This window comes from Vipera berus (genome assembly GCF_964194415.1).
Source record: "Vipera berus genome assembly, chromosome: 12".
Taxonomy (NCBI): Eukaryota; Metazoa; Chordata; class Lepidosauria; order Squamata; family Viperidae; genus Vipera; species Vipera berus.
Genome location: NC_138215.1, coordinates 5,613,251 through 5,632,613, shown reverse-complemented (window position 1 = coordinate 5,632,613; position 19,363 = coordinate 5,613,251). Strand labels below are relative to the sequence as shown.

Below are 19,363 nucleotides of genomic sequence, written 5' to 3'. Positions count from 1 at the left end.
TGGGTGGGCGTGGCCTACTGGGTGGGTGTGGCTAGAGTGCATATGGCCTACTGGGTGGGCGTGGCCAGCTCTACATTGTTCGCATCAAGGGTGCCTATGGGGGCCTGGGCAGGAGTGGGACAGATCTGAGGGTCTCTGGCAGGAGGAGGGTCTCTGGGCCAGGGCCAAGGCAGTGGGGGCCGTTCCCTCACTGTTTCCACGGTGGCTTCGCGGGCCGCATGAAACCACTTCGCGGGCTGGATCTGGCCCCCGGGCCTTGTGTTTGACATGTCTGCCCTATACCATTCCAGACAAGTAGCTGCCCAATCTCTTTCTGAAAACCTCCAGCGATGGCCTTGCCCCAACAAAGCAAGAACCACCACCCAATTCCCAGAATAAAGTCGGTAAGGACACTACAGACAAGCAACTGATACACACAAATCAGGAAGACAAAGGTCTAACTTAAAATGGACTCATGCAAAAGAGACTTTCTTTGGCATATCTTAAGACTGCAACTTCAAGCCACATCAACCAGATGAAAAGAGAAATGCAATGAAAAATAGGCAGAGAATATATTTCGCAAAACAATAAAAATAAATTTTTAAAAAAAACTCATGAAAAGTAAAATGTGGGACTCACTATTACAATTATCCCGGCACCAGGGTGAGCATTCCAAAGGGCAAAAGATTGGGAGGAAAGGGAAGCAGAATTGTGTTCGCGTGACTTTCCACTCAGCAACACCTTCGGTTAGCAACAGAGTTGTCAGTCCCAACTTTAGTCACTAAACAAGGATGGAATGTAAATGCCTAAGTTTCCAAAAACCAAGAGACGCCCATTGTGATTCCTCCAACCATATTTCTCTATTGTTCCACACCTATAGACAGAATCTTGCCAAAGTAAAGCATCCTATAACCTCCATAAAGTCTATACTCCAGGAACTGTTAGGGAGGACCTGCCCTCACTCTTTTTCTCTCACACTAAGTGTCTGAACTGATTATCTCTTGCTCCTCTGGAATGCAACCTCCTGGAAATTGGGACCACCTTCCATCAGATAGGGCGTCACATCTAGAATACAATCTATATCTAGGACAGGGGTCCTCAACCTTGGCAACTTTAAGACTTGTGGACTTCAACTCCCAGAATTCCTCAGCTTGCTTTGCTTTGCTTTGCTTTCTGAGGAATTCTGGGAGTTGAAGTCCACAAGTCTTAAAGTTGCCAAGATTGATCTAGGATACAATCTCTTAAGATGCAGAAATTTGAACTATCTCTAGATGGCACACGAGTTCCTTTTCTGTATCTTTTGCCATCCACCCATTTGCTGCCCAGATATGGTGCCCACATATTTAAAAACTCCAGAACTCATTGATTTGGGAGTCTTACTTGTTTGGGGCCCAGAGTGGAGAAAAACCATGAATAATGTCAATCTTCTTTCACTGTCTCAAAACCTGTGGACCCCTTAGGACACAAGCACTAGAGATGGTGGCCAGAGGTACAAAGTTACATCCATCCATCTCCCAACGTGTGACGCACTTCTATTGTTCTTTCAATGTGAACACCTGGGTGGTGACTGGTGAACGCCAAGACAAGAACCACAATACAGAAAAGAGGCTGATATTCTAGAAAGAAGGCAGAGCAACAAAGATGATTAGAGGGCTGAAGGCTAAACCATACAATGAACACTTGCAGGAACTGGGTTGTTGTTGTTAGTTGCGAAGTCGTGTCCAACCCCTCGTGACCCCATGGACAACGTTCCTCCAGGCCTTCCTGTCCTCTACCATCTTCTGGAGTCCTTTTAAGCTCACGCCTACTGCTTCAGTGACTCCATCCAGGCACCTCATTCTCTGTCCTCCCCTTCTTCTCTTGCCCTCAACCTTTCCCAGCATGAGGCTCTTCTCCAGTGAGTCCTTCCTTCTCATTAAGGAACTGGGTATGTCTAGTCTAGCAAAGGGAAAGATTAGGGGACCTGATGGCCATCTTCCAATATTTGAAGGGCTGCTACAAAGTAGAAGGGGTTGACCTATTCTCCAAAGCCCCTGAGGTCGAAGCAAGAAGCAACAGATGGAAGGTTATCAAAGAGACAGCCAACCTAGAACTAAGGAGAAATTTCCTGGCAATGAGAACAATGAGTCAGTGGAACAGCTTGCCTCCAGAAGTTGTGGGTGTGCAGAATGGTATACCCCTTCATGGGTATAATAAAGGGTATAAGAAAGGCTGAGCGCCAAAGAATTGAAGCCTTTGAACTATGGTGCTGGAGAAGACTCCTGCGAGTCCCTTGGACTGCAAGGCAATCAAACCGGTCAGTCCTAGAGGAGATCAATCCTGACTGTTCTTTGAAAGGCCAGATCCTGAAGTTAATACTTTGGCCACCTAATGAGAAGGAAGGACTCACTGGAGAAGAGCCTAATGCTGGGAAAGGTTGAGGGCAAGAGAAGAAGGGGACGACAGAGAATGAGGTGGCTGGATGGAGTCCCTGAAGCAGTAGGCGTGAGCCCAAATGGACTTCAGAAGATGGTAGAGGACAGAAAGGCCTGGAGGAACGTTGCCCATGGGGTCACCATGGGTTGGACACGACTTCACAACTAACAACAACAACAACAGAATGGTATAAGGTTTTCTGCAGAGGGTTAGACTAGAAGACCTCCAAGGTCCCTTCCAGCCTTATGATTCTATGTTCTAAGGGAAGTCAAAGAAAGATGCCCTCGTGTAGCCTACTCCCTGGGAGACCTTCAATCTGTTTGGTTAGGCTAAATGACTAACCTATAAGCCAGCAGAGTGGTAAACAGCAATTACAAGGCAGAGAAAGCAGGCAGCCATGAACGCTCTTGAAACATCCAACAGCCCAGAGAAAGTCCTACCACAACCTGCCCCACATCTAAAGGACGCAAACCAAACCAAATTGTACATTCCAGCTTGTCCCCTAATTAACAAGCTGGCTTGGAAACGTTGGCCTGGAGAGACCTTTTGCAAGGAGTGATTGTCCTCGTCAAACCGGAACAAGCAGAATGCTGCTGTCAAGAGCCCAAAGTCAACCGATTAAGGGGTTCTGTAAATGCCTGCTGACACTGGGAAGAAGGCAGCGTCCCTGGTGACTTCAAATTAACTAAAGAAAGGCATGGCTTGATTGGCAGTAGGCACTCCTCTCATTATATTATACAATATAAATGGTATTTTTTTAAAAAATAAATGTATACATGAGACAAAAGAAAATGACAGAAAGATGAGGCTGGGTCTGCCATGAGATTGAAATGCAGAAATTATTTCTGCAACAGGAAGATTGTGGGAAATTTGAACCATACATAACAGAATAACAGAGTTGGGAGGGGCCCTGGAAGTCTTCTAGTCCAACCCCCTGCCCAAGCAAGAGACCCTATACCTGTGGTGGCGAACCTATGGCACACGTGCCACAGGTGGCATGCAGAACCCTCTCTGTGAGCACAAGCACCATCGCCCCAGTCCTAGCACTTCAGCTGGGTTTTATAAAACCTTTTCACTTTAGGCCTCTGCTGCCGTGTGCAAAAAAAAAGGTTAATCAATCAATCGATTTCAACTTCTCGCTGGAAAAAAAAAGATCTTGCAAAGTTGGAATTGATTGAACTTTTTAGTCCCACACAGTCTGCCATTACCACCGCAGCCACGCCCACCTAATGGTCCACGCCCACCCATTGGGCCACACCTACCTAATTGGCCATGCCCACCCGGCACCCGACAATACATAAGTAGGTTTTGGGTTGCAGTTTGGGCACTCGGTCTCTAAAAGGTTTGCCATCACTGCCCTATACCATTTCAGACTGGTGGATGTCCAATCTCTTTTTGAAAACCTCCAGTAAGGGATCACCCATAACTTCTGGAGGAGCATTCACTGGGAAGCTTTTAAGAAGAGTTTGGACAGCCATTTGCCTGAAATGGCATGAGGTTTCCTGCCTGAGCAGGAGGTTGGATTACTAGAAGACCTCCAAGGTCCCTTCAAGCTTTTCGTAATTTTTTAAATTTTAGTTATTTAATTCAGCCAAGATAAAAAGGTAAAGTTTCCCCTGCACATGCGTGCTAATCGTTTCCAACTCTAGGGGCCGGTGCTCATCTCCATTTCAAAGCTTATCCGAGGATGTCTCCGTGGTCACATGGCCAGCATGACTAGACGCCAAAGGTGCACGGAAGGCTGTTACCTTCCCACCTTTTTCGACTCTTATAAATGCGCTTAGAATTGGGGAGGGCCCTCAGAAAGACATACCTTTTCTTTTGACGGTATAAAAAGCGGCCGCTTCTCCGCTCCTCCAGAATATTTTGGCGTGTTCCTTCTTAGGATGAGGAACAAAGAGTGTATTGTCAGTCAAGCTCCTCTCAAACATGCCAAAAACGATGCAGTTGAGGACAAAGAGAACAATTCTCTCTTGAAAAGTTTGAACCTTGAAAGACAAGTGAGAGGAGGACATGTCAGACAGGGCAAAGAATGCAGGTAGCCCTCCACTTGCAACCATTCATTTAGTGACCAGGTTACAACAGTATTGAAAAAGGCGACTTATGACCGTTTTTCACACTTGTGACCGTTGCAGCATCCCCCTGGTCCCATGATCAAAATTTGGACACCTGGAAACTGGCAGGTGTTTATGACGGCTGCAATGTCTCCGGGGACAGGTGATCCCTTCTTGCAACCTTCTGAGAAGGAAAGCCAATGGGGAAGCCAGCTTCCCGTAAGAACCGTGTTACTAACTCAACAGCTGCAGGGATTCACATAACAACTGTGGCAAGAGACGTTGTAAAATGGGGCAAAATTCACTGTCTCACTTAGCAACAGAAAACTTCAACTCAACTAATAATAATAATAATAATAATAATAATAATAATAATAATAATAATAATAATAATAATAATAATAATAATAATAATAATAATGAAGTTGGAAGGGACCTTGGAGGTCATCTAGTCCAATCCCCTGCTCGGGCAGAAAACCCTATACCATTTCGGACAAATGGCTGTCCAGTCTCTTCTTAAAAACTTCCAGTGTTGGAGCATTCACCACTTCTGGAGGCAGGTTGTTCCACTGGTTAATTGTTCTAACTGTCAGGAAATTCCTCCTTAGTTCTAGGTTGCTTCCTTGACTAGTTTCCATCCGTTGCTTCTTGTCCTGCTTTCAGGTGCTTTGGAGAATAGCTTGACTCCCTCTTCTTTGGGGCAGCCCCTGAGATATTGGAACACTGCTATCATGTCACCCCTCGTCCTTCTCTTCGTTAAACAAGACATACCCAGTTCCAGCAACCGTCCCTTGTATGTTTTAGCCTCCAGTCCCCCATCATCTTTGTTGCTCTTCTCTGTACTCTTTCTAGAGTCTCAACATCTTTTTTACATTGTGGTGACGCAGTATTCCAAGTGTGGCCTTACCAAAGGCATTGTAAAGTGGTATTATTATTACTTTGGTCATATGTTGAAGACTCCCTATAATTCAGCATTATTTTTTAAGAAGATAACTGGCGAGGCTTAAAATATCTGAAGGGAGGTCACAGAGTCTTAAAGTCGCCAAGTTTGGGGATCCCTGGCTTAAATTATGTTTTCACCTGTTTCAAACCTTTCCGGGAAGGGTCAGACGTCTTGATTACATCTTCAGGGATCCGCCAGGAGTTGTTCAAATAAATTGCTAACACTATTGAAAAGAAGGGGAATAAAGGAAGAATGAAGGAAGCAAGGAACTTCTTTTTTAAATAAGACCGTCCCGAGAGAGCCTTTTGAGCACTCATAAATTTTTGGAAGCTGGTCTGAATTTCTTGCCGTGCGTTATTTTCACATTTCTGTCAGCAATAAAACATATTTCTTCCCCACGTTTTCAGCAGCGGTGGAATTTAAGAAGTCTTGGGAGAAGGAAGAGAAAAGTATTAACACATGTAATCCTACTGCAGTCTGCACCAAAGAATCTGCAGGTTTGGCTTTTCCACAACTAGTTCGTCAGGAAAGGTGAACAAGCATGCAAAACCTCAGAAAATTTCAATTTCACTCTATATACAGGTAGTCCGCGAGTCACTGTCAAAAGGCAGCCTGCCCATCACAGCCATTAAGTCATAATGGTCATGAAATGGGGTCGGTGACGTGACAGATTTTATGACATTTTTGCAGCAGTCGTTAAACAAACGTGGCCGTAAGTGCAAATGCTACTGTCATTAAGCAAACACTGCGGTCATTCAGCAAGCCCATTATTTGCTATGGCACAGTTTTGTTGAAAACAGAAGTAAATGCCAGTTTTCGGCAAAACCATCATAAAATACAGTTATGTGACTGCGGGACACTGCAAATGGCAATGCAGTCATGTTGCAAGCATCTAAACTGCAGTCACATGACTACATGGGGTGCCGGACCATCAGAACTTCAGATCTGGGTCAAAAGTCCCCTTTTTACTATAGGTCATAAATTAGAGTAGCCACTAAACGATTGGTCGTTAAGTCAAGGACCATCTGTAGAATAGAGTGATACAGGCATAACTCTCTCTGGCTTCCAATCCTTAAGATGGTGGTTGAGTGATGTCTGGAGAGTAGGGTAGGGTAGGGTAGGGTAGGGTAGGGTAGGGTAGGATAGGGCAGAGTATGGTAGGGTGGTGTGGGGAGGCGTGGCATGGTGTAGGGTGGGGTGGGGTGGAGTAGAGTAGAATAGGAACTGGAAGGGACCCTGGAGGTCTTCTAGTCCAGCCCCCCGCTCAAGCAGGAGAACCTATACCGTCTCACACAGGCAAATGTCTAGTCTCTTCTTAAAAATCTCCAGTCATGGAGCACCCACGATTTCTGGGGGTAAGCTGTTCCACTAGGTCCTGTTCCTCAAAAAGCAGCTGGAAGAAAAACTTCCAGAAGATCTAGAAGATCCATTTCTGAGTTTCAATAAATTCCCAAGAAGGAAATTATAAATGTAAGGGACAATGACTTCTTATATTTTAAGATCGATCAGAAGTCTCTTAAATACATTAGAATCATAGAACGCAGAATCACAGGGTTAGAAGAGACCTTGGAAGTCCTCTAATCTGACCCTTTGCTCAAGCAGACTTTATACCATTCCAGACAAATGGCTGTCCAATCTCTTCTTGAAAATTTCCAGTGTTGGAACACCCACAACTTCTGAAGGCAAGTCGTTCCACTGATTAATTGTTCTCACTGTCAGGAAATTTCTCCTTATTTCTAGACTGCTTCACTCCTTGATTAGTTTCCATCGGTTGCTCCTTGTCCTGCCTTCAGGTGCTTTGGAGAAGAGGTTGACCTCCTCTTCTCTCTCATAACCCCTCAAATATTGGGAGATGCTATCGTGTCACCCCTAGTCCTTCTCTGTCTTAGACTAGTTATACCTAGTTCCCTCAGCTGTTTATCATATGGTTTTGACTCTAGAACCAGGGGTGTCAAACTGCTGGCCTGGAGGCCGGTTGCATCATATGGAGGCCACGCCCACCCCAGCTTCGCCGATGCAAAAAAAGTCGCAACAAGTCGCAACATGTCACGTGATGCAGCGAGTTTGACACCCGTGCTCTAGACCCTTTATCATATTTGTTGCTCTTCTCTGCTTTGTAAAAGTTGCTTGCAAAGCTTGCCATCTTTGTCTTGAAAATGTTTTGCACCACAGATCATTTACTTCAGGGGTCTTCAAACCTGGCCCTTTTACGACGTGTGGACTTCAACTCCCAGAATTCCTCAGCCAGGCACGTACCTGGCTGAGGAATTCTGGGAGCTGAAGTCCACACGTCGCAAAAGGGCCAAGTTTGAAGACCCCTGGTTTGCTTATATGATGAGATCTGATAGGGCCTGGACCCCACCGAAATTAAAAACAGCTGTCTCTGAATAAAAATATATTTTGACTGAATTGATTTGACTGAAGAGTAATTATAATGTCTTTATTTTCTTACATTCAGTCACTACTTTTTTGGCTCCTCTAAAAAACATTTTTTTAAAAAAATCACAATTGCCCAGCCAATTTTTTGAAATGCTCTGGAAGACACAGCAGAGTTTTGGAAAGGGGCATACTGTATGTGTTCCCAGGCCTTGGATTGTTTTTCCGATTTAGGGTAATAAATTAACAGGCATTGATACTAATTCAAAAGACAACAGGGAAATGCAAACACAATACATCAAAAGAAAGAGCATTGGCTGTTACAGGATATTTATTAAGGGGCACAATTATACTAGAGCACACACGTGGGGGAATAAGTAGATTTCATCTAAGGAAAGTCCATTATCAATTATTTTGTCTTTTTAAAAAAAAATCTTTTACATTTCCAGAGATAATTTCAATCTGCCCAAATTAGCCTGGCTCCTCTTCAATTGTTCTCAAATGGGGAAGCCAGCTTCATTTAACAACCGTATTATTAACTTAACAGCTGCAGTGTTCACTTCACAACTGGGGCAAGAATGGTTGTAAAATGGAGCAAAATTCACTTAACAATTGTCTCACTTAGCAACAGAAATTTTGGGCTCAATTGTGGTCATAGGTCAAGGACTACCTGTAGTTTTCCTGAAGGTTTTCAAAAAAAAATTGGACAACCATTTATCCAGGCAGGGGTAGGCAACCTTGGCTCTTTTATGACTCATGGACTTCAACTGGGAGTTGAAGTCCATGAGTCATAAAAGAGCCAAGGTTGTGTACCCCTGGTATAAGGTCTCCTGCTTCAGCAAAGGGTTGAATTAGAAGACCTGTGATTCTATGTTCTACGATTCTAATCTATTTATTAATGTATTAGTAAATACATTAGAATACATTATCTATTACAGGGGTCCCCAACCTGTGGGCCGTGGCACACTAACAGGCCGTGACCGCTTGGCCACCGGGCCGTTTGAAGGGATGGCCAGTGCACGCACACACTCGCATGCACTCACAGCCCCCACACTCACGCTAGCAGCAAGCATCCCGCAGGTGCTAGCGCGCCCCACCCCCAAGCATTCCACCGGCGCTAGTGTCACCCCTGAGCGTCCCGCCAGCGCTAGCACCACCCCGTCCGCCAAGCGTCCCGCCGGTGCTAGCACCGCCCCACCCAAGCATCCCACCAGCGCTAGCACCACCCTGTCTGCCAAGCGTCCCTCCGGCGCTAGCACCGGCCTGCCCCTGAGCGTCCCACGAGCGCTAGCACCACCGAGCGTCCCGCCGGCGCTAGCAACGCCCCGCCCGAGCGGGGAAATACATGAAACTACACCCCCTCCGTTCCGCAGAAAAAACACCCTCCATGGAACTAGTCCCTGGTGCTCAAAAAGTTGGAGACCCCTGATCTATTAGAATATACGTTAGAATAAATACATTATTTCTAATGTATTTAATAAGGACTCCTGCCTGCAAAGGGTTTGGACTAGAAGACCTCCAAGGTTCTTCCAGCCCTTTGATTCTATGATTCAAAACAGCCATGGCTCCATTAATGTACTGTATATTTTAAATCAGTTATAAAGATGTGTGCCAAAACATGTTCTGTGCACGTGGTGAGTGCAAAAGGCGCCAAAGCCTTCTGCCTCTGTGAAAATCTTACCTGGAAAGTCAATACAACCCAGGTGGCCAGAAAGGCCCAACAGAGACTCCACTTCCTCAGGGTCTTGTGGAAGAACAGGGTAGAACAGCAGCTAATGACCCTCTTTTACTGGTCTACTATAGAGAGCGTCCTCTCGCACTGTATTGTGATTTGGTATACTGGCCTGACAGCCGCGGATAGGAAAGTATTACAGAGGGTGGTGAGCACAGCACAAGACATTGTGGGCTGTCCCCTGACTCCACTGGATGACCTCGCCAGGGCCCGCTGCCTTGGAAGAGTGAGGAAAATTCTCAGGGACGACTCACACCCTGGTTGGTATCTCTTTACTCTCCTACCATTGGGTAGGAGATACAGGAGTATAGCCAGCCGTACCAACAGGCTGAAGAACAGCTTTTATCCATGGGCTGTCAGGCTCTTGAACAGGAAATAATTTTATAATTTTATGTATGATTGACTTGCGAGGCCGGTGTGTTGTGCAATTAGCTCACATGGTGTAACAAGATGGTGGGTTTGTTGTCACTGTGAGTTGGGGGGGGGACAAAGGGAGGCTCAGCCAATCTCAATGTATACATGGTTGTACTTTGACAATAAAGGTTCATTCATTTTGTTCATTCATTTTCATTTTGTCCAAAGCAAAGTTGTAAGAGTAGTTCACAGCTCGTCCTTGTTTCTTGCATCATGGAGTGTGGGATACACAGAATGTCAAATGGTGCTCTTTACAACGTGCACTCAGTTTTTGCAAGCACAATCAATCGACACTATCTTCAAGGGCAATTCGGCACCAATTCGTGTTACAGGCACGGGAGGAAAAGGGAGCAAGGATCAGGTTTGCTGGGATAAAAGGAAATCTACATTTGTGAGTTGGGGGTGCGGTGACTCAGCGGTTAAAGATGCGGAGCTTGTCAGCTGAAAAGCTGACAGCTCAAGTTTGAGACCCAAGCGCCACGTGATGGGGTAAGCTCCTGCTACTTGCTCCATCTCCTGCCCATCTAATGGTTTGAAAGCATGCAAGTGCAGGTAGATTAATACAGGCATGTCAAACTGCCGACCCGCGGGCCAGATGCATCACGACAAAACCGCGCCCTCCCCACTGCCGGCAATGTGGAAAAAGTCACGATACATCACGCAACATCACGTGACGTCACAAGTTTGACATGCCTGGATTAATAGGTACCCATTTCAGTGGGAAGGTACCAGCGTGCCATGTGGTTTTGGTGAATAGCCATGCTGGCTACATGACCATGGAAATTGTTTTTGGACAATGCTTGGCTCCCTCAGCCAAGAAACGGAGATGAACACCGTGCCCTAGAGTTGGACACAACTGACATTGAACTGCTTGCATTGAAGAGCAGGCTGGTTTGGCACTAAGCCTGTATGCAGGTGACCCATACACACAACCATGGAAAGTCTAAATAATTCAATAATTCAGAGAGTGTCAACTTAATGTCAACTGTCTCATTGTACTAACTGGCTCCTGCCTTCTTCTATGCCCTTTCCCTAAGGCCTGAGTAGGAAGGGAAGATCTTCCAAGTCTGGGCAAGAAGCTACATTCACTATAATGTGATGGATCTGCATCTTCTTCCTTCACTTCCTAGTCTTCTGAATGCAAAACACAGCGATGTGTCATGCCTATGGAGGTTCTCAGTCATCCAGGTCATGGTTGTCCCAAAGATGCTTTCAAAAAAGACAACTGTATTTTCTTGGCTGAATTGGGTTTGGCTAGTCTAGTGAAAAGAAGGACCAGGGGGGAGATGATAGCAGTGTTCCAGTATTTGAGGGGCTGCCACAAAGAAGAGGGGGTCAACCTATTCTCCAAAGCACCAGAAGGCAAGAGAAGAAAAAAAGGATGGAAACTAATCAAGGAGACACACAACCTGGAATTAAGGAGAAATTTCCTAACAGTGAGGACAAATAACCAGTGGAACAGCTTGTCTCCAGAAGTTGTGGGTGCTCCATCAATGGAGGCTTTTAAGAAGAGACTGGACAGCCACTTGTCTGGAATGGGATAGGACACAGTTCCCCAATCTTTTTGGTTTTGCAGCCCAACCGGCAGGGGAGAAGGGACGGTTCTGCACAAGCAGTGGGAAAGCGTGCATGCAGCTGCATTTGCACGAGCAGCAGGCACGCCTGTCTGCGCTTGCCCGCTGCTAGTACAAGTGGGGATGTGGCACACATGCACTCTCGCCCACCACTTCCATGGCCCGGTTCTGAAGGACTCAAGGCACGGTAATGGGCTGCAGCCCAGGGTTGGGGACCTCTAGTATAGGGTTTCTTGCTTGAGTAGGGGGTTAAACTAGAAGACCTCCAAGGTCCCTTCCAATTCTGATATTCTATTTCTATTCCTATTTCTTTTCCTAATTTATTCTATTCTTGACAACGGTTTATCTCTCATCCAAGAAGCTTCTTTGGTTCTAACTGGTGGGGAACGGAAAGGATTTATGCAACATCCCGTAGTTATATGACCACGTTTCACGGTGGCTGTGCCAAAACATGGTTTAGGGGTTTGGGGGTTTTGGTTTTCAGCAAAACAACACCCACAGCAAACCACTGATTCACTTAGCAATGGCAGCATTCACTTAATGACCACAGATTCACGTAACAACCATGGTGATTCAGTTAAAACATTGCAAAATCAGGTCCTTCACGCAACTGTTTTATGGCCATTAAGATTTACAATCAGAGTGACTTAAGTCTTTAAGTAACTTAAAGACTCCGTGCACAATTGACTATTTCCAGGTCATTTCCCCAATTCTCTGCATGTACAGAAGAAGAAAGAGGAAATGTTATATTAAATTGTACCAAGTCAGGCTTGATCAAGTTGATTGGAAAAGCTACAGTGATCAGGCGCCACTATCACACCAGGGTCCCTTTTTAAACCAAACTCAGCCACACCATTCACGTAACAATGAATCAGTGGAACAGCTTGCCTCCCAAAGTTGTGGGTGCTCCATCATTGGAGGTTTTCAAAAAAGCTTGGGCAACTGTTTGTTTGAGATGGTATAAGATCTCCTGCCTTGGACAGGAGATAGACTAGAAGATCTAGTACTGCTTTACAAAGCCCTAAGTAAGGCCACACCTGGAATACTGCAGCCAGTTTTGGTCACCATATCACAAAAAAGATGCTGAGAGTTTAGAAACAAATCAGAGAAGAGCAACTAAGATAATCCAAGGCCTGGAGACTAAAACGTACGAAGAACGGCTGCAGGACTTGGGTTTCGCTAGTCTAGAGAAAAAAAAGGATTGGGGGGGGGGTGGCATGATAGCAGTGTTCCAGTATCTGAGGGGCTGCCATAAAAAAGAGGGGGTCACCTTGTTCACCAGAGCACCAGAGGGAAAGACGAGAAACAATGGTTGGAAACTGACCAGAGAGAGAAGCAACCTGGAATTAAGGAGAAACTTCCTGACAGTGAGGACAATCGACAGCTTGCCTCCAGAAATTGTGGGCACTCCATTACTGGAGATTTTGAAGAATAGGCTAGACAGTCACTTGTCTGAAATAGTAAAGTTTCTCCTGCTTGAGCAGGGGGCTGGACTAGAAGACCTCCAAGGTCCCTTCCATCTCTATTCTACTCTTACCTCTGAGGTCAGCCCTATGATTCTATGTTCTGTATTGGTACCAGTACTAGCTTAGCAACATCTTAGCCACACACTTCCCGTAATTTGAATCTGTTTTCTCACCGATCTTAAGAGATGAATCCGTCTAGCCATTATTTTCCATTAAATAAAAGAAGCAGCATAGAAAGAATACTTTTTATTACCAGTTACACGGGCTGCAAAATTCTACACCTTTCATAATTCAGGAGGGAGTTATTATAATACACGGTGTTCCAGAAAATGACTATAAAAACTTTTTGCAACCACTATATTAAAAACTTGGTTTTTCCCCCCCTTATTTATATCAGTTTGATCTCAAGAAACAGCCTGTTCCTTTCTTCCCCATCCTAAGCCATCACCATATTACGATCACAATCAGGCTAAAGGAAAATTGCTAATCTTAAAATTTTGACTCAGGGAGATAATAAAATCAATGAAGGAAAGGCTCTCTCCGTTCCCAAATTAAAACTGGCAAATCATGACTGAGAACAGTTAGACCCTCAGTGACGAAGAGAGTACATTATATATTGGGTTACACATTAAAATTCAAAAGTACATGCAAATCCATAAGATGAAATACCAAGACTGTAATGTTCTCTTGGCTTCCTTCCGCTACTTACAAATTCTTAGGCAGATAAAAAGTCATTTTCTCTTGAAATTTAGTGATGCAAGAACTAAATAACTATCTAGCCTAGAAGAAGAAGAAAAAATCTATTATTTTTGTTCTCCGATGAAGACAAACATGTATCAAAACAAGTTGCAAGGAAGATACGAAACTACATGCTCACAAATAGTATTGTTAATATAAGGGGGGGGATGTATTGAGTCAATCAAAATAGAGCTGGGAGGGACCTTGGAGGTCTTCTAGTCCAACGCCCTGCTCAAGCAGGAGACCCTATACCATTTCAGACAAATGGTTGTCCAATCTTTTAATAAAAACCTCCAGTTTTGGAACATCCACAACTTCTGGAGGCAAGCTGTTCCACTGGTTAATTGTTCTGTCTTCTTAGTTCTAGGTTGCTTCCCTCGATTAGTTTCCATCCAGCCTCCAGTGATGGAGTACCCATAACTTCTGAAGGCAAGCCTTCAGAATGTGTAGTTTAATGAAGAGAAGGGTGAGGGGTGACATGATAGCAGTGTTCCAATATCTCAGGGGCTGCCCCAAAGAAGAGGGAGTCAAGCTATTCTCCAAAGCACCTGAAAGCAGGACAAGAAGCAACGGATGGAAACTAATCAAGGAGAGAAGCAACCTAGAACTAAGGAGAAACTTCCTGACAGTTAGAACAATTAACCAGTGGAACAACCTGCCTCCAGAAGTGGTGAATGCTCCAACACTGGAGGTTTTTAAGAAGAGACTGGACAGCCATTTGTCTGAAATGGTATAGGGTTTCCTGCCTTAGCAGGGGGTTGGACTAGATGACCTCCAAGGTCCCTTCCAACTTCTTATTCTTATTCTTCTTCTTCTTCTTCTTCTTCTTCTTATTATTATTATTATTATTATTATTATTATTATTATTATTATTATTATTCCACTATTTGAGTGTTCTTACTGTCAGAAAGTTTCTCCTTAGTTCTAGGTTGCTTCTCTCCTTGATTCGTTTCCATCCATTCCTTCTTGTGCTGCTTCTGGTGCTTTGGAGAATAGGTTGACCCCCCTCTTCTTTGTGGCAGCCCCTCAAATATTGGAAGACTGCTATCATGTCACCCCTCGTCCTTCTTTTCACTAGAATGGACATGCCAAATTCCTGCAACCGTTCATATTGAATTAATATGATTGCTACATTTTAATATATATATACACTTTGCTAAAACCTATGGTAGGAAATAAATGCTTTTACTACATAATATGCTTCTGTAAAGTTAAGAATTCTTAAATAAATGTCACCAGGGTATATGAAAATTAATTAAGTAATTAATTAATTATCATGATACATGATAACCCCAGCATGGCTGAAGTTTTGGTGATCGCATTTTTGCATCAAGGAAATCAAGTCATGACCGTCAATTTTCATTGCTAAGCAAGGTTCAGTGAGTCACACCCAATGCTACAATCTTTTAACACAGTTGTTAAGTGAATCATTCGGTCGTTAAGTGAATCTGGCGTCCCTTATTTGTCGGAAGTCTGCTGAGAAGGCGATCACATGACCCCGGGATGTTGCACTTGTCATAAATACATGCCAGTTGCCAAGTGCTCAAATTTTCATCACGTGACCAAGTTGTTAAGTGTGAAGTCTAGTCATAAGTCACCTTTTTCAGGGCCGCTGTAACTTCAAATGGCCATTAAATGGATTGTTGAAACTCGAGGACTACCTGTACTTTTTCATCAAAGCGACAAGGAAAAACAACCCTGCGGTGAATTTTCTATGTGCCTGGAGCTATGAGAAAAGTGTTTTGCACTTAGAAAACCACAACAAGCCAAATCAGATATTAGTCTATACTCAGGATACCCAACACAATGGCTGTCTATTTACAAACATATGCCTTCCTCCTTCTGTTTGTGCAGCAAGTCGGACTTTATTCTCCTTGAGGGGAAAATCTTGAAGAACGTGCAAAGTGTTGCTTCATAAAACTGTAAGTCTTTAGCAGGGGTGTCCAGCAGGGCTGAATTGTGGTCATAAGTCAACAACTACCTGTACAAGGAGTCCTCACTTAGCAAACCACCATTGGGGCTAGCAACTTGGTAATTAAGTGAAGATGTTGTTAGGTAGAACTGCAATGGTGCTTATGAACTTACTTCAACTTTCCTTTGCTTGACAGAGCTGTGAATGATGGGGGTCTTGGGGGTCTTCTAGTCCAACCCCTGCTCAAGCAGGAGACATTATACCAATGATGGCGAACATTTTAGAGACCGAGTGCCCAAACTGCAAACTAAAACTCACTTACTGTATCATCGGGTGCCGGGTGGGTGTGGCCCATTGGGTGGGTGTGGCCCTTTGGGTGGGCATGGCTGTGGTGGTAACGGCAGACTGGGTGGGACTGAAAAGTTCAATCAATCAATTCCAACTTTGCGAGATTTTTTTTCCCCCGCAAGAAGTTGAAATTGATTGATTGAACCGTTTTTTTGCACATGGCGGCAGAGGCCTAAAGCGAAAAGGTTGAAGGCCTAGGACTGGGATGACGATGCACATGCCCACAGAGAGGGCGTTTGCCACCACGGCACTATACCATTCCAGACAAATGGATGCCCAATCTCTTCTTAAAAACCTCCAGTGTTGGTGGATGTATAAGTTAATTTCACTGTCAGGAAATTTCTCCTAAGTTCTAGTTTGCTTCTCTCCTTGATTAGTTTCCATCCATCATTTCTTGTCTTGCCTTCCGGTGCTTTGGAGAATAACGTGACCCCCCCTCTTCTTTGTGACAAGCTCTCACATACTGGAACACTGCTCTTATGTCACCTCTGGTCCTTCTTTTCTCTAGACTGGCCAAACCCAGTTTCTGCAACCCTTCATCCTATGTTTTACTCTCTGAATTCTGAATTTAGAATTCTGATGCCACAACATTTTATTGCCAGATCTATTTGCTGTTTGGTCACAGAAAATCCTGGAGTAGTGAAAATGTCATTTTGATGAGAAGAGCAGACAGGTTTCAGAGAAGTAACTATTCAAAAATCATTTTGCATTTAGAAGCCAAGTTCTGTTCATCTCCCAGCCAGTCCATAGTAGCTTGCATCTAATTCCCAAATGGTTTTCAATATGCCCACATCCCAGGTGCCAAATTCTGTTCCCTGCATCAGATCATTCAGAGGCATGTTGAAATAAAAGAGAGGAGGGGGAGGAAATCTATTTACTAACCTTTGTTCTTATCTTGGGGATCAGTTAATACCAGGAGGCTGCCTTTACTGTCATCTCTATACAGAGGAAGGAAGCTCATTGACGAAGCCTCCACTTTAATCTGCAACCAAAAAAATATTTATGTTCATGTTCTCAAAGTGTCCCAGTTACAAAAATAAAAACAAGAATTAAAATACAGGAAACTTTTAATGAACAGCAATGCTATTCAAATTGGGGCTTTTCTATCAACCACATTTTAAAGCGGATGTTAACATTGGCTTTCTTTTTTCTTTTTTGCTTCTGTACAAAATTTTGGGGGCCCCTATGAACCAATCTGGAATTCGATTTTGCAAATGGCATCAATTTTCCAAATATGGGAGAAGATGTATTGCTATTGCATCAATTTAGGATTTTAGAAAGGGATGGCTTTGTTGGTTTGGAACTATCTAGAGCTGCTAAAGGAATGGGCAGAATGTCTATTTTCAAAACAAATTACAGATTCCAATATTTATATGTTATGGGAAGCAATGTCTCGGGAGGGAGGGAGGGAGGGAGGGAGGGAGGGAGGGAGGAAGGAAGGAAGGAAGGAAGGAAGGAAGGAAGGAAGGAAGGAAGGAAGGAAGGAAGGAAGGAAGGAGAAACAGCAGATGTTTCTGCATGATGCCATTATTTATTGAGTTTTAGGATACTGAAAATTTTTCACACATTCATTGTATGGCCTCATGCAGAAAGATCTTCCTCTATTTTCTTGTTTCAGGTCTCATTCAATTTTTGTCTGTCTGTCTGTCTCTCTGTCTGTCCGTCCATCCATCCATCCATCCATCCATCCATCCATCCATCCATCCATCCATCCATTGGATATAGTCAAGTCATCCAAGAGTGGCTGCCTGCAAAAGTTACTCTGCATAACTGAGTTAATAAAAAATTGGATTAAGCAACCGGGCTTTCACTCAACTTGAACAACGAATGAACCTGAACAATGATTCGTCTTGAAAATGTTTGTGATTTCACTTCTTACAAACAACGGATGAAAATAATAAACATGATTCCTCTGCTGAAATCACGTCGCAACCAAACAAAAAAAAAATCACAAAAGTAACAAGGCTTTTCAATGCAACCTTTCTCAAACCATCTGGGCACCCAATTTCTCTGCCTTTGAGATTCTGGCCTTTATATTTTCATTCCAATTTAATTCAAATTAATACAGACTTCAAGTACTTAGACAAAGAAGGAGGGGGGGGGGAAATTCCTTAATGCAATGATTATTTTTTGACAGTTCTGTTTGCTGATCGGGGCAGCTCCAGTAAGAGTGGCTACTCCAGACCAGTCGAAAGCCAGCTGCAACCTGCGAAGCTTCGTCATTTAAGAAAAACGTGGACCATTTATCTGTTTGGCTCCAAATTCCATTCTGTGACTACCGGTAATCCTTGACTTACAACTGTTCAAAGTTACAGTGGCACTGCAAAAAGTGACGTATGACTGGTCCTCCCAATTATGACCGTCACTGCCTCTCCATGGTTTGGGGAACTGGCCAGTACTTAAGATGGTTGCAGTGTGCCAAGGTCACACAATTGCCACTTGGGACCTTTCCAGCCAGCTTCTAGCAAGCAAGTCAATGGGGGAAGCCCAATTGGCTTAACACGGGGTTTTTCAAACTTGGCCCTTTGATGACGTGTGGACTTCCAACTCCCAGAATTCCTCTGCCAGGTGCCTGGCTGAGGAATTCTGGGAGTTGGAAGTCCACACGTCATCAAAGGACCAAGTTTGAAGACCCCGGGCTTAACAGTTACACGATTCACCTAACAGGTTTAGCATTGCAACCGTGGCAAAAATGGTCATAAAATCACTTAACCAACCACTTTGCTTAGCAATAGAAATTAGGGTTCCAGCTGTGGTCGTTAAGTCGAGGAGTACCTCCATTGTTGTAAAGTCTGCAGTGTCACTCAGCATGCTAGGCTCTTGGCTCTCCCCAACTCTGCCTGCAAGCTCAACAGGTAGAGCTAAGACTCTCTTCACCCACCATCTTTCATTTCCAAACCTCATTTCCTGTTTTGATTTACCCTGGAAAGCAACTGTGCTTCTTGGGCACTAGGGGGCAATCTAAGTATATTTTATGCAAAGCTGACTTTTCCTTAGCTATGCAAAACCTTCCTCAACCAGAACACAGCTGGAAAGGGGACCTTGGAGGTCTTCTATCCAACCCCTGCTCAAGCAGGGGACCCTCTTACCATCTCAGACCAGCCTCTTCTTAAAGACCTCCAGTAATGAAGCACCCACAACTTATCAAGGCAAGCTGTTCCTCTGTTTAGTTGTCCTCACTGTGGGGAGGTTTCTTCTTTAATTCCAGGCTGCTTCTCTCCTTGATTAGTTTCCAACCATTGTTTCTTGTCTTGCCCTCTGGTGTTTTGGAAAATAAGTTGATAAACCCCCCCCCCTTCTTTGGGGCAGCCCCTGCCTGCAGTTAGTGCAGGTTCGAGTCCCACCAGGCTCAAGGTTGACTCAGCCTTCCTTCCTTCCGAGGTAGGTAAAATGAGGACCCAGATTGTTGGGG

The 19,363-nt window shown here is 44.3% G+C and overlaps 1 protein-coding gene across 6 annotated transcripts in view; it reads right to left on the bottom strand.

Moving 5' to 3' along the window:
• The window catches only part of LOC308673687 (protein FAM169B-like), a 65,798-nt gene that overhangs the window by 30,777 nt on the left and 15,658 nt on the right, over positions 1 to 19,363 (bottom strand). For 5 of the 6 annotated variants that reach the window (XR_014027716.1, XM_081337576.1, XM_081337577.1 and 2 more), the window contains exons 3-5: positions 16,834 to 16,933; positions 5,529 to 5,614; positions 4,208 to 4,382 (exon numbers count right to left, since the gene is read on the bottom strand). Coding sequence is in view for 5 of the 6 variants with exons in the window: in XM_081337576.1 (XP_081193702.1) it covers positions 4,208 to 4,382; positions 5,529 to 5,614; positions 16,834 to 16,933 (361 nt within the window). In the remaining variant the exon portion in view is untranslated. The remainder of the gene's footprint in view (positions 1 to 4,207; positions 4,383 to 5,528; positions 5,615 to 16,833; positions 16,934 to 19,363) is intronic. The other variant, XM_081337578.1, reaches the window with a different exon arrangement.